This window comes from Aspergillus affinis (genome assembly GCF_023601865.1).
Source record: "Aspergillus affinis strain CMG 70 chromosome Unknown NODE_10_length_487445_cov_86_957759, whole genome shotgun sequence".
In the NCBI taxonomy this organism is placed as follows: Eukaryota; Fungi; Ascomycota; class Eurotiomycetes; order Eurotiales; family Aspergillaceae; genus Aspergillus; species Aspergillus affinis.
In genome coordinates, this window is record NW_026515791.1 from 1 (window position 1) to 13,849 (window position 13,849).

Here is a 13,849-nt window from a genome sequence, read left to right on the forward strand (position 1 = left end):
AGCTAGATTGAAAGAATCAGACCTTCATCATTCGATATTCCTAAGTGTACATTACTAGCAATTACGCCTAGAGAGACAGCCCACATTCTTATACTCTTAGGATACCGTTATAATGTCACAATGGGAGCGAGGTTTAGGCAAAAGTAAAAAACATACCTCGCCATCATGCTCTTGGTGGCTACTATACTTGATTGGTGCGGTCCCACACACCGGTTATAGTCGTTCAAAGTAGCGGAGAAAGAGGAGCTAGAGTCTAGGTTCCAGAAAAAGCGCGAAGACACATCCATCGGGACTTACGGCGAATTGTCTGACAGTCGGTCCATCAATGCACAACAATTTCGTTCTTCAGGGTGAACGCTTCAGTGTTTACATAATAATAAAAAAAAAACGTAATGATTTCGAGTCGCGGGTAGGAGATAGGTTTACCGACTTGGGTCCACAGGGTCTCTGATTCGATCTCTATTTTCCACAGCCAGCCATATTTCTTATTGAAGTGATCTGATACTTTATCTCGAAGGTATCGTATGCGTCCTCAATACAAAAATGGTGGTCTGTCTGTTAAGGATCTAAATATTCAGTCTTTCTCCGATTGGGCCTGCTATTCTTAGAGAGTAGTACTTTCAGGAATTTAGCGAATAACTAGTCCGATTTCGTAAGTATTCTCTAACCTTCTCAGGGCTTCAAGTTCAAATACGGAAGACAGAGTATGTGTTACTTTTGTTTTACTCTTTTTTCAAGGGCGACATCAGTAGCTGAAATGATATATGTACATATACACCTGAAGAATGAGGGATTGAATACATCTAGTAGCAGAGAGCCATGGGGTCACAATGAAGACTGTAGTACTGGGAAGCAAAGGGCCGTAGATTGGTTTTCGCCCAAGCGCCGATCAGGATAGAAGACTTCCATGATTAAAACTATCGCGCGCCGTCGTTGTCGATGGCCTCATCCAGGAGCGGGTGGGTGCTATTCCAAGTAATTGAGACGTTGGCGGCCTCGAGATTTCTCCGGTAGGTCCCTTATTCTCCCGAGCCTGTTTTTTCCCTGAAAGGAAAAGATATTCAGCAGCGCAGATAAGAAGTCCCAGATGCATGGGATTCGACCTATGAAGGTAGGATTTTCAATGACCTCGTCCCACTGGATTGGAACTAGACCTCACCAGGACCCGCAGGTGACCCAGTCATTGCAAAAGCCTGTTCTTGGCGGGTATTCAGGTCCACTACCCGAGGTCGTCTTTAGGGCTTACGTATAATGGAATTGAACTCACGTATGCTTTTTTATATATGTATTTGTATGTATATACATGTATGCTGAAGGTAAAATAATTTGAGGTATTGGTCTTTTTTTTTTTTTTTTTTTTTTTGGCTCTGAGTCAGCTATTATCATGATTTAGCTAATATAGTAGTCCAGATATTAGAGCTTTCAGGGTGACAAGTTGGTATGGGACCCGGAGATGGCCGCTACAGATATTGCCCCGAAAGGCTTTGGTTCCAAGGACTCCACATCCCGCATTCCGGAGCGAAACTCCCAACTTGCCGGCGTTAGTCACAGCCACTTGTACGCTAAAACCAGAACCCATGCCGAGACCTTGCAGTCCGCGTATCAATGCTCCATATGATAATGCCTTTGACTGTACATGTCTGGATTATGGTCTTCGCCAAGGCGATCTCAACGTCGCCGGATTTGTGTTAACATTCGAACATTTCCGACTCTGAAATTGTGAACTGATCACATTCGCAATCATTGGGCGCGTGAAGAAGACCGTATTAAACCCTATGGCCGAAAACACATGTCGCGGTGATAAAGCCTGGACGGACCTGGCTTGCGTAATATGCTGGCAAGGGAGAACATATAAATAAGTTGGAATGATCTGGATATGTCATGGAGGCTCATTATTATCAATCCATTTTTCTTCAGCACATCTCCTCTCGAGTGACTTGTGTCACAAATTAATATTCATCTTGGTCCGAATTACACCTATCGTACTTTCCGGTTTGGCTATCTTCGGCTCAGCTTTTGCCCACCCTGGACCTGGGCACGACGTGAAGGCCGAAGCTGCTGAGCGAGCCGCATTTATGAAGCGCACCCCAGTCGAAAAGCGAAGTCTCGGACACTGCGCCGACACTCTCAAAACCCGTGGCCATGTCACTCGCAGTGTTGAACGTCGTAACAAGACTGTCCAACACCTTCGCCGCAGCCTCGGACTTTCTACGGCTATGTTGTTGTACATTAAGATGCATTACTCGCTAACATTAATTACTCTCGTTAGCCACATCGCCTAAAGGGCGCTCGTTCGTGTCTGCGCTGAATGAGTCCCATTACTCTGATTTTGAGGGAATAACGCAATACTACAACCCTGATTACTTTTTCAAAACCGAGCCCACCTGTGTCTTAGCTGAAGACACAACGGAGGGTCCTTACTGTAGGTTTGATGCATATTTTCCTTCTTAAAAATAGCGTGTGCTTACGAAAAGAAGATGTCTCTGGCGAATACGTGCGTCAAAATATCGCCGAGGACCAACAAGGTGTTCCCTTGTGGTTAGATATCCAGATCATCGAATCCAATACGTGCGAGCCTGAACCTCAAGTCTTTATGGATATCTGGCATTGCAACGCCACGGTGAGTGGTTTACAGCCCTTGAAACCCCAAGGAGAGTGAAGATTCTAAATCAATAGGGTGTTTACTCTGGCGTTGAAGCCAGCACCAATGGTAATGGTGGTGACGAGAATCTGGACACCACATTCCTGCGAGGAATCCAGAAGTCGGATGAGAATGGGGTTGTGACATTCCAATCTATCTTCTCTGGACACTACACCGGCCGCGCAACCCATATCCACGGTACCTGCGGCCCTTAGCGTTTTTGTATTTCCAACGGCCAGTAATCGTGTTGTATTATAAGCATCCCGTTCACTCAAAGAACGGGGACCACTCCGATATCTAAACAGAATCTAGATAGAAAAAAGAGCCTTTCCCATATCCCCAGAAGACTGTAATCTGTAAATAACAATAACTAAAGAATCTCAGAAAGGTTGAAGAACTACGTTTAATTGAATTCATTGGTATAGGTCATTGTCTACGAACTGGATAAAGACGACTACCCTGTTTCATTGAGTTTGCGTACAAGCTCGATATTTTGTTTGGGGTGTTCAGGGGTTATGACATTTGCTCCTGTATTTCCGTGCAACAGATTTGCTGTTGCATCAATCGAAAGAGATTGTGTGATATATATCATCCTTTCCGAGTTGCAAAGAAGTCTCACACCCGCATTTGTCAAATAGGGCTCCGCAAGAAGTAGGCTAGCTCCCATACTTGGTAGACGCTCAGCAGTAGAGAATCGTAGATGAGAATCTGTAGGGTAGGATATGAGGCGGGAGTGAAGGGAAACAATGGAGCTGTGGTTCGGCTTTCCTGAGACCCAATGACAGATCGGCATCAACAGTGTACCTTCTTTCTCTGGACTCTGGCTACAAACTAACTGAGTTTATGCCATAATCCTGACTAATATGTTGTAAATGGAGACTGGGCTTATACGATCAACGTTCTACTAAAATCTGTAAATCGCGATCAGTAGATTGCCAACAACAATCTGGATTGGAATTTCATACTATATCCATGCGAGAGGAAGGAAGATGAAACTAGGAATTATAGAACGCCTTAGCATTGCCCCAAGTGTTGAGGCTCGTTGTCCAGACATTGAAAGAATACGGGTCATTTCGAGAAGCTCTTATGCCGAATGGCATGCTTATACTCTACCATTTATACCTCAGGCGGGCGCATTTCACAATTCTACCGTGAACGCCATTCCAGAAGACGCACAACGCAAGCAAAATTTAAAATATATTTAAAGGGTCGTGTTAGACCGACACCCCCACGTGAATTTCCTTTTTTGGCTGTATTATAGGGCTCTTATCATAGGGTAAGCTGTATATTCGCCACTAAGTGCGTATGCTGAATATTGTATGTTGCTATCGCCGTCACCGTCATTATTACTGCAGCACATTGCTGTATACAGTAATAATAGCTTCATGAAATGGCTATCTTCAAGGCTATGGGAGCGACGATCCTTCCAACGAGCAGTGGAATGAACAATTCGAAAAAGAGAAATTGAATGAGCAACTTCATGATCGTATCCCTCTTTCCTCCTGACTACAAATTCAACAATTCGATTCATATGATGAAGTCATTGAAATCCTCAACGCTCATGGACGTAATTCTAGCTATGCAGTCAATAAAAAGCGTGTTAAAAAGGTCAAATCTGGCTCCCATATAAAGAATGTATGGATTAAATGTGACTGAGGAAATCGATATGATGTCGTCTTGAAGAAGGCCAGCGAAAACGCAACTAACTGACCATTTAAGATCATTACAAGGCTTCATGATAATGATCTTTGACGTGTTAAATTAAAGAATATGTCAACCGTATGTGACCGCTAGTCATATAGGAGACCTTCCTATTCCGGACATCGGTATTGGTAACTACCGATCCCCAAGGATTATGCAGATTTTTCTGTTATTTCCATAATTCAAAAGTTATGTCTCTTCTAGCTGCCTTTTTAGGCTAGATTGCATATTATTCTTTATGTATTTAAACTACCATTTTGCAGCTAGATTGAAAGAATCAGACCTTCATCATTCGATATTCCCACGGGTACATTACTAGCAATTACGCCTAGAGAGACGGTCAACAGAATACCGTTATAATCATAATCTATCCCCTGCTACGATTCATGTCACTATTCGCCGCCAGGAAGTAGCTGAGAATTCTGTACAGATTAAAGCTTAACTTTAAATTAGTCTTCCAACACGTCATATTATTGCTTCTCTGCAGCAAATTGGTACTACTAGCATTATCGACAGAGATATCCATAATCTCTACCACCGGGTACGACAGGAATTTTTAGAAAGTAAGACGCCAATTCAGTGCTTACTACTTGCTCTTCCAGCAAGCAGGGATTGAATTTTCAACTACCAGAAAGATAAAGATGATATTGTTGAAATTGTATTTATTATTCATAAAAGCTGCATTGAACTGCTACGTATGAATTATAGAGTCCTTTTTATGAATTCAAACTACAAAACGAATCGATACTAGATGCCTTTGCTGGATATAGTTGGGATGACAGCAACAAGGGATACTTTCTACGCAGCATTTGGCTTTATGCATAACAAGACTGAGGATACGTATCTGATACGCTATTGCATTATGACTGTAACTATTCTCTAGTAATCGTTACTGACATAAAAAAAGGCCTATAAAACGCGATTGAGAAGGAATTCAACTTCACAGGTCATAATCTCTGTATTTAGCATATCCAGAAAGTCTTCATGACTAAATGTCACCCAATTCTTCGAAAGGGAGTTATCCAGATTGAATATAAAGGTGTAAGTTGCCGTGCCCTAAATAATAAAGAGTTCGGCAACAAGGTAGAGAACAAATAGAAGTCTTTTTTTTTTGGCTTTTTTATGCAGATTGTTAACTCCATTTCAGAGGAAGAGATCATTGTCACAACTGCTAATCTCAAAGCAGAGTATAGTGGCGATATTTGGCAGCTAATTTATACTTATTTAGATGAGAACTAGCTTGAAGAGAATACGACAAACGATTCATTAAATTTTACACAAATGAATTCTGTCATTTTGGACAGGAAGTAACTTCACGGAATGAAAACGCTCACTGGGTACTAAAGAAGGACATTTTAGGCACTGCACAATCTATCGCTCTTACTATTACTGATCGCTATCGCAAGGTGTAGAGTTCTATTCAAGATGGTTATCAGAAACGCCCCTATTATCTACGGATACCTATCTTCTTGCAGATGTTGAATAAGGTCTCTTCAAAAGCACTGAATAGAGTATACACGATAATGATTCGCTATCTTCCAGTAGGGGGCCGGGTAAGCAACCAATTGAGGAATGCACAGGTGTGACGTTGAAGACTATGGGTCTACCGTGTATCCATATCATCAAGCGTTACTACGATAGGAAAAAGCCTATAAGGATTGCTGAGTTTGACTGCCAGTGGCGTCTTTATACGGATGAGCATCTCCCACCTATTGACCTAAGATCGCTAGTTCTTGAGCCGCGAGTTGTAGAGCGTCGTCGTGGGCGTTCGGCCAGATTAGGAAACCGAGCAACAGAAACAGAGGCAGAGATAAAAATAATACAGAATACAGCTACTTAGGATTTATCTATACTGCGAGAACTATTTGCGTTTGAATACGAATTATCTCAAGAACAACCAGTCAGACGCCGAAAACGGAATAATCAGGGAAGACAAGGACGTAGAAGACGCGGAAGATAGGGCCTTAGAGGTAGAGGAAACTCTACTGAAACGATTAAAGTTAGTAAAGACGATAGAAACAGCGATAACGAGAATGAGGTACCAACCAGTGAAGAGAACGGGGAAACCAGCGAGGAAGAAGAAGTTAAGCTACCACGATACAGTCAGCGAGCTGGCCGTAGCAAGATAGCGCAGTGGTTAGAGGACAAGAACTGACAGAATTTGAATTCTGAATAGAGGCCTGTGATTGGTTAATAAATGCAGCGTTTTTTGTACGATTAAAAGAATGATAAATGTCCTGTTCAAACAATTATACTAATTGTGATGAGATATAATTAGCTCGGAGGTCGGGAACAACGTTACCGGTAATCCGTCCGAGGCTCATATTTTGCAGAGGCCACGATCCTCTTCAACACTTAAGCACTCAAGTATCTCTGTACTCTAGGCTACGTTTTAGATAGAGTATTACTCCATTCATTTGCATTTTCCTTATGGCTTAGGCCTCGTACAGCTCGGACCGATCGAACTCCTCCATCCCCCTGAGTTTTCCCACTTCAAAGTGCCAAATTTCCATATCACATGGCCACGCTAAACCGAATAGGAAATGGGGGTGTCGGTCTAACACGACCCTATAGATACTTCCCTACTATAACATCTCACATCGGCATGTCCAACACCTCATCCCTCGACCAATACTTCTGTATCTTCTCAGCACCAAGTTCCCGTACCTCGGCATCCAGATGCACCCACAAGATTGAATGGAATTTAACTAAAATACTCTTCATCTCATTCCACTGGAAGCCCCTACTTCCCTGCAAGATTGCGTCACAGTAAGCTGATAGACTCTCAAGACCATTATGAATGGCCTCATGTTGGGCTACCAGATGGGAAGCGCTAGAACGAATAAATCGAACTTCTTCAATTGTATGGTGTATTGTGAGTCGCTCACAGAATCCAAGGCAGAGCTGTAAATACGATCGAAGAGACATGTTTGTCGGCCGGGAGAAGTTGATGGCAGCCATTTGCATCAAGCCCCTTTGCATTCGAAAGTTCTCGTGCTTTTTTCACCAAGGTATTAGCGGGGTGGTGACGTGTAGAGAAAACCCTCTGTGTTGTTCTTACCAAACCATCCATCCTGTCTGCCATGCGATTATATATACGGAATTCTGCCGGATTCATTGGTGATACGATGGGCGCCATGTCGATTCTGCGCAATGATGACGAAGCTGCTAATGATAGAGAAATATATTTCATGGGAACGTGATAGCTGATCTCCTACCGCCACGGACCGTATTTCAAATCATCGAAAATCCCCGGCTCGTGTATGTTGTATTCAGTAAGCTGGACAGGAGCTCGGCTTTCCGATAAGCCGAGATTATGCAATGCGAGTACCGGATATTAGGTTCCTTTAACGATTTAACACCGGAGTAAAGTCACTACAGTGTCTATATAACCCAATACCAATCGTGAGACAACTGATATATAAAATTATTTTTTGATATCGGTGGTCTATCTATTAGTATCAATTCAATCACTTGGTAGGCGCTCTATGGCAAAGTCAGGGGGCGTCATGAAGTTAGAAAGCAAAAGCCCCAGTCGAACATACACACCATCCACACTAAAAATCATTCGGCGACAGCAAAAGGAGCCTACGTGGCGAGTATCTAGTCACAAAGGATCTGACCCCGACGTGCTCGAGGATTTAAGTCGAAGAGAAGCTGAAATGTCGAGCAAGATACGCTGGTTACAAAGGCAAGTGATTGCTCGTCGCTCAGAGTAAGCTTTCCCGCTAGTTTATCTTAGGACTTGTTAATTAACTTCTGTTTCTTCAGGCACTCAAAGTACATGGAAATTCTGAATATGTTCCCACCCGTTGGGTTTTCTTCAGATGTATGTTGGACAATAATGGGAGAAATGTTCGGGAGAATATGTCGTTGGCTTGATGAAATGCCCCCCTGATTGACATAGGCCCCAAAAATAACATCTAGTATGTGGTGAATCTATCTGTGCGCTTAGAGGTGGCGCTACGAACTAGAATCTGGGGATGCAAGACGTATGCCCTTTTAGGATTTGTGTTTTCTAGAGATACTGTTATGGAAGCAATTTGAGTACACAGGCCAATGTCACGCAACAAAAAGCGTCGACGGATACGCAGAGTGGAATAGGATTTATTGTTTGGCTCGTAGTGATGGAGATTTTGAGTTGCCCCCAGGGCTCGGTGTGCTGAAAGGGCGAGATAGAGTAATAGAGTAACTCCAGAATGGCGTGAACCCAGCTTTTGTCACTACAATGCTCATTCCCATCGATTCTCCTGATAGAGCCCCAATTTTGAACACTGAATCACTTAGCTGGCCTTGGGGGAGCAGTTAACGGTTATGTATGTGGTTCTACAAAATGTAGTCTAATTATGAAGGTGGGCGTCGTACAGCGTTCTATATAACAATGAAAACAAACTTCTATAGCATTGAATGTGATTAAAGTTTGATATTGGTATCAAATTAGCTATGTCATTTGACTGATGTAACATAATTACTCAGAGCCAGAGGTGCTTCACAGCCAGTATATACATCTGGGAAGTCGCCAGCTACTTCGATAATCTCCGCATTCTGTCTTCCCGGAGATAATCAGCAACCCTTGTCCACTGGAGACCTGGGTATCTATCGTTATCCAGCGGCTCTAGTTTGGCCACCCCCGAAAACATGTTCGCCATGTATTGCATCCTCTGCCAGGACGGAAAGATGTCGTTTTCGCCGCCAAACGCCCGGAGAACTCGGATCATGACCTCCAAGAACCCCACGGACCCCATCCACGACGGCTGATACTGCTTTCCCTCCAATGCCTCCAGGGCGGCGGCAATGTCCTGAACACTGACGACATCACCCGCGATGCGGAGGAAACGTGGAGTGGGATTGGGATCCGCTGCCACGGCAGCCGTGTAGGCCGCGGTATCTTGGATAGTGGTTAGATCTAGCGACTGCGTCGCCTTGCCGACGTAGACGACCTTCCCCTTCTTGTGATTGATCATCGGCGAGTCACCGCCCAGCAGATCCATGAATCCGCCATTTAGGATGCTGGTCCAGACAATGCCCGAGCGCTCGAGTTGGGCATGGAACTCCCGTCGCAGATCCAGATTGCGGTTTGAACCCGGAGTTGTTTTAGTGAAGTCGAGAGAGAAGTCTGATGGGATGAACCGAGGGACTTTGGCGGCGACGGCGGCGTCAAGCAGATTGGTCTGCACATTGTAGATTACATCACGTAGGCCTTGGAGTGTGGAAACAACGCAGGTTGCCCCGTTAAGCTCGCGAGTGAGAGCAGCGACGTCGGAGAAATTGACAGGCACGATGGATACTTTTCGATCATGAAGCGACTGGGTGCGTGCGTGGTCTGTCCGCGGACGGACAAGGGCTTTCACTGGGACCCCTCGGCGTGTCAAATTCTTTGCAACCTGCTGACCAAGAATACCTGTGGCGCCTGCAATGGCGACGAAGGATGACGCCATTAACTGCTGTTGTGTTGATACTAGCTTCAGCAATGATGGTTATTGTTTTTGGAGTCGAGGTGCTGCATGAGAGAATCCAGACCGCATAGATAACAGACAATGTTTCCAGAGAGCCATGACTTAAATACCGTTGCATTATGGCATTACTATTGTAGCGACTAATAAGTGAAAAGACAGTTTCTCTAAAGTAGATTACTAATTGTTCGGCCTATCGGGGTTGAAGTAAGCCCGAATGGCTAATCAATCCTGTACACAAACCAAGAATTTAGAATGATCAGCATTCATAATTTACTATTCATCTTGCTTTGCAGGATGAATACTTTGATTATTGTTAATGCACGAAACGCAATGAACCATTCACGAAGCTGCTCGTCCCGACCACTCCGGACTACCCCACTCCGTATTCCGACCATTCTTAATTCCTGACATCAGATCTCATTACCCCTTCTTCACACACCCTTCGCAATTTCCCATAAATACCCACTTATAGTTAGCCTATATCAATCTGTCCGTCAAAATTTTTTCGTGGCCTCTTTTCGGCCGCTGCGGCTGTCAAACCCACTTTACCCATCGTAGTGTGCGGCAAGAGCCCCGAAGTAAGCTCGGCCGTCGCTACGGCATTGCAGCCAGACTATAAGGGTAAGTTCTGAGCGTGGCTAACTCATATTATTATTGCACTCTATTCAGCCTGTTAAAAACCAATTATTGCTACAGTGGCCCACTCCATCTAATCTCCAGCAGCCGGGGTTTGCGACCTTCCCCGCCTCCTCCAGCGTGGCACCGGTCCGACAGAGCAAGAAAACCCCCCGGTAGCTGTTCTAATTGGCGGTGGATATACCGATGAGGATATGAAAGCATTGCAGACTGCCTGTCACGATACGCCACCTGTCGTTTGGCTCAAGGTACGACCAGCGGATATGTCGGGTCCACTACCTCCATTTGCGGAATACGGAGCGAAGGTTGGGCAAAAAGCTAAGAATTTTCTGAATCAGTTGCGGTCAACGGGGGAACTGGGGAAGGGGCAGACGTGTTATTTGTAGTTAATTGATTAATAAATTCATTGAAATCCTTTACATCTATTGGAATGACTAGCTATGTAGGCAGGCCCTTTGACTTTGGTGTCGAATGCTCAAATTCGGGATCTAAATGCGTAGTTTGCAGCTGATCACGGTGTTATTGCAAAAGACATATGCATCAATTAAAGTCATCCCGATTGGTAGGATATTATCAGACAAGTAGCATGTAAAATCGCAATAGTTAACTATAATCACGTAGTTCCCTCGATGTGTCTACGGTTTTAAATGGGGTCTGGACGCCCATGCGACGCGTGTGTTACTGACTGTCTACATGATTCAACATATTAAAGTCCGTTTTTCAATTTATGCTGATATCATATTTCATCAGATGTGCCTGTTTAGAACTTCTCCTTGTTCTGTATCACAAACTCCTCCCATAGCGTGGGTTTTTGGTCCAGCAATTTTAGTGACGGTTCCAAAGGCTCGCCCGCAAAGTATTCCGGGTCTTCCAGCAACTGGATATTTTCCAGCATGTCCTGCGCCACGGGTTCAGGAAGGAAAGACTTGAATGTCTCCGGCGGGATCTGCACCGCCTGCGCCTTGTAGCCGGTGACCTTTTGGAACTCGTCCACGATTCTCTTCGGCGTGTAATAGTCGGTGGCGGCGAGGATACGTTGTCCGGCGGTCGACGGCCAATTAGCTAAAGCAGCTTTCACGAACTTGCCTATATTGTTTAAATGATTAGTATAGTTTTAAAGCCGATGACACAGAAAAGAAGGACATACCAGTATCCTGTGCCGCATCAAAGAGCGGAGCGCGGGCTTTCTCCAAGTTGACCGGCCACGCAAGCGTATAAGTGTCACCCTGCTTGTTGAAAAAATCAAAGAAGTTGGACATGAACAGCCCGGGCAGGACAAAGGTGGACGAGATGCCACTGGCGCGGATATAATCCTCAATCTCGGCCTTGCCATCGAAGTGCGTCACGTTCGGCAGACGGCCGTTGCTGATCTCGGTCACATTCCGCAACGAGGAAAAGATGAGGTGCTTCACCCCTGCTTGCTTATATGCCTCCGTTACTGCCTTGCCCTGAGATAGCTCTACCTCCTTCTTCATGGATTCCCAGAAGTTTGTCACCAGGAAGACAGTGTGGGCGCCAGACACAGCGGGGAGAGCTCCCTCGACAGTTGATATATCGGCCTAAAATGACTATGTGTTAGTTCTCCTTCGGTTAATGGTTGGTGCTGGATTTGTTACCGAAAAACATCGACTCCAGCGGCCGCCAGCTTCTGCGAGGACGACTTGCTGGGATCGTGGGTAATACCTCGGATTTTGAACTCTTTGGAGAGAACCGAATCGGCCAGGATGGCCTTGATGACCGAGTCACCCTGATTTCCGGTGGCTCCGAAGACGGTAAGAATTTTAGACATGTTTCAAATGTTTGTGAAGACACTGTTGCACGAGGATTGCGAGTGTAGAAGTGACGAGTTCAATGGTAGTCGAGTGCAGTCCCCTGAAACTTCTTATATCTTGATGCGACCGGCGCCGTTTGCAAACAATCTCAGTAGTGGTTGATTCTAATCGAGATGACAAACTCGGTCTTAATATGCGCAAGCGCGAGCGCGAGTTAGTGATCTCATGACGTGTATTCTGGGGGTGGGTCAGTCGCGTTGTCATCGAGGATCCCCGCGAAGGTTTCCGATGGAAGATGGCTGTTCAGGGATGTTGCTGATTAGTTAACTAGATCTCGGGAGATTTACTCAGAAGTTTACCTAGTATTTCAAAGCCTCGGAGTTTCGTTGCGCGAATGAGCGACAGGGAATAACTTAATCTGATTGCACAATTGATGCATCAATGGCGGCTCCACAGCGGTATGTGCCTATCACCACCGAGGAATGTGGCTCAAGCCCCACAGCTGGTTGCAGTACCTAGGACTAGAGTGTACAGTTCATCCTTCTGGATCGCCACACGAGTGTCTGGGACATCTCACGCGCGTCGGTGAAAGCTTTCTAAAACCCCGAGTTCTGACAAAGCCGCTCGACGCTCTACTCCTCTACCCGCTCTCTCGGCCCTAATCTCAAACCCGAGGCATAAAATATTCATCATCATCACCTACAAGCTTTCTCCTTAATTATAGCCCTTCATTCCTCGAAAATGAGACCATCCAGCACCTTGTCTTTGTCGGATTTATCGATAACAAACCATCAGAATCTCCTGCATCATGAAGCCAATCAAAGTATACGGAGGCTCATTTGGCCCCAACCCATTCAAAGTCTGTGTCGTCCTCGGAGAACTCAACATTCCATATGATCCGGAGCGCATCGACTTCAGCAAGCTCAAAACCCCCCAATACGAAGCCATCAACCCTAACGGCCGGCTTCCCGCCATCTTCGACCCAAACACCGGTATCACACTTTGGGAGTCTGGCGCCATAATCGAATACCTGATCGAGAACTATGATCAGGACCACCGACTCGGCTTCCGTGTAGACTCCGAAGAAGCGCATCACGCTCGTCAATGGCTGTACTTTCAGACAACTGGCCAGGGGCCATACTACGGCCAGGCGGCCTAGTTCACGTGATACCACCCGGAGAAGGTTGACTCCGCGGTGCAGCGCTATGTCGAAGAGATGCGTCGCGTATCCGGGGTGCTCAACAAGTGGTTGGAGCACCGGGAGTGGCTTGTGGGTGAGAAAATTTCCTACGCGGACCTAGCGTTTATACCGTGGCAGAATGCCGTGAAGAATATGTTGGGCGATTATGGGTTCGACGAGATGGAGTTTCCGAACGTAAGTGCGTGGCTTGCTCGAATGAATGAAAGACCTGTCGTGAAGGAGCTCGTCGATATTCAGGAGCGCATGATTCGGGAGAGGCAGATGAAGTAAAGACCGCATTGTATACAAGCACCTTCAGCTGGGAGTCGGGTTCTTTGGGAAGGTTATAATTTTATATTATTGTTCTGTTCGAAATATGTTAGAAGAAACAGTTACAAGCTAATGAGCACCACCTCTCTTATTTGTTGTTGAGGTATGCAAGCATCTTACCTTCTCAATCCCC

At 45.3% G+C, this 13,849-nt stretch overlaps 4 protein-coding genes across 4 annotated transcripts; 2 read left to right on the forward strand and 2 right to left on the reverse strand.

The window, feature by feature from the left end:
• Positions 1-2,142: 2,142 nt before the first annotated feature.
• Positions 2,143-2,856, forward strand: KD926_000395 (uncharacterized protein; the record flags this gene model as incomplete). Its single annotated transcript, XM_053096293.1, has 4 exons — positions 2,143-2,218; positions 2,270-2,422; positions 2,478-2,620; positions 2,677-2,856. The coding sequence occupies 4 exons, from the start codon at positions 2,143-2,145 to the stop codon at positions 2,854-2,856; spliced, it is 552 nt and encodes a 183-aa protein (XP_052959465.1).
• A 6,009-nt stretch (positions 2,857-8,865) lies between these two features.
• Positions 8,866-9,780, reverse strand: KD926_000396 (NAD(P)-binding protein; the record flags this gene model as incomplete). The annotated part of the gene is made up of 1 exon (XM_053096294.1): positions 8,866-9,780. One exon carries the CDS (start codon positions 9,778-9,780, stop codon positions 8,866-8,868), a length of 915 nt encoding a protein of 304 aa, XP_052959466.1.
• A 1,414-nt stretch (positions 9,781-11,194) lies between these two features.
• Positions 11,195-12,223, reverse strand: KD926_000397 (NmrA/HSCARG family protein; the record flags this gene model as incomplete). Its single annotated transcript, XM_053096295.1, has 3 exons — positions 11,195-11,520; positions 11,582-11,993; positions 12,059-12,223. 3 exons carry the CDS (start codon positions 12,221-12,223, stop codon positions 11,195-11,197), a joined length of 903 nt encoding a protein of 300 aa, XP_052959467.1.
• A 791-nt stretch (positions 12,224-13,014) lies between these two features.
• On the forward strand, positions 13,015-13,365 carry KD926_000398 (glutathione S-transferase family protein; the record flags this gene model as incomplete). The annotated part of the gene is made up of 1 exon (XM_053096297.1): positions 13,015-13,365. One exon carries the CDS (start codon positions 13,015-13,017, stop codon positions 13,363-13,365), a length of 351 nt encoding a protein of 116 aa, XP_052959468.1.
• Positions 13,366-13,849: the final 484 nt, after the last annotated feature.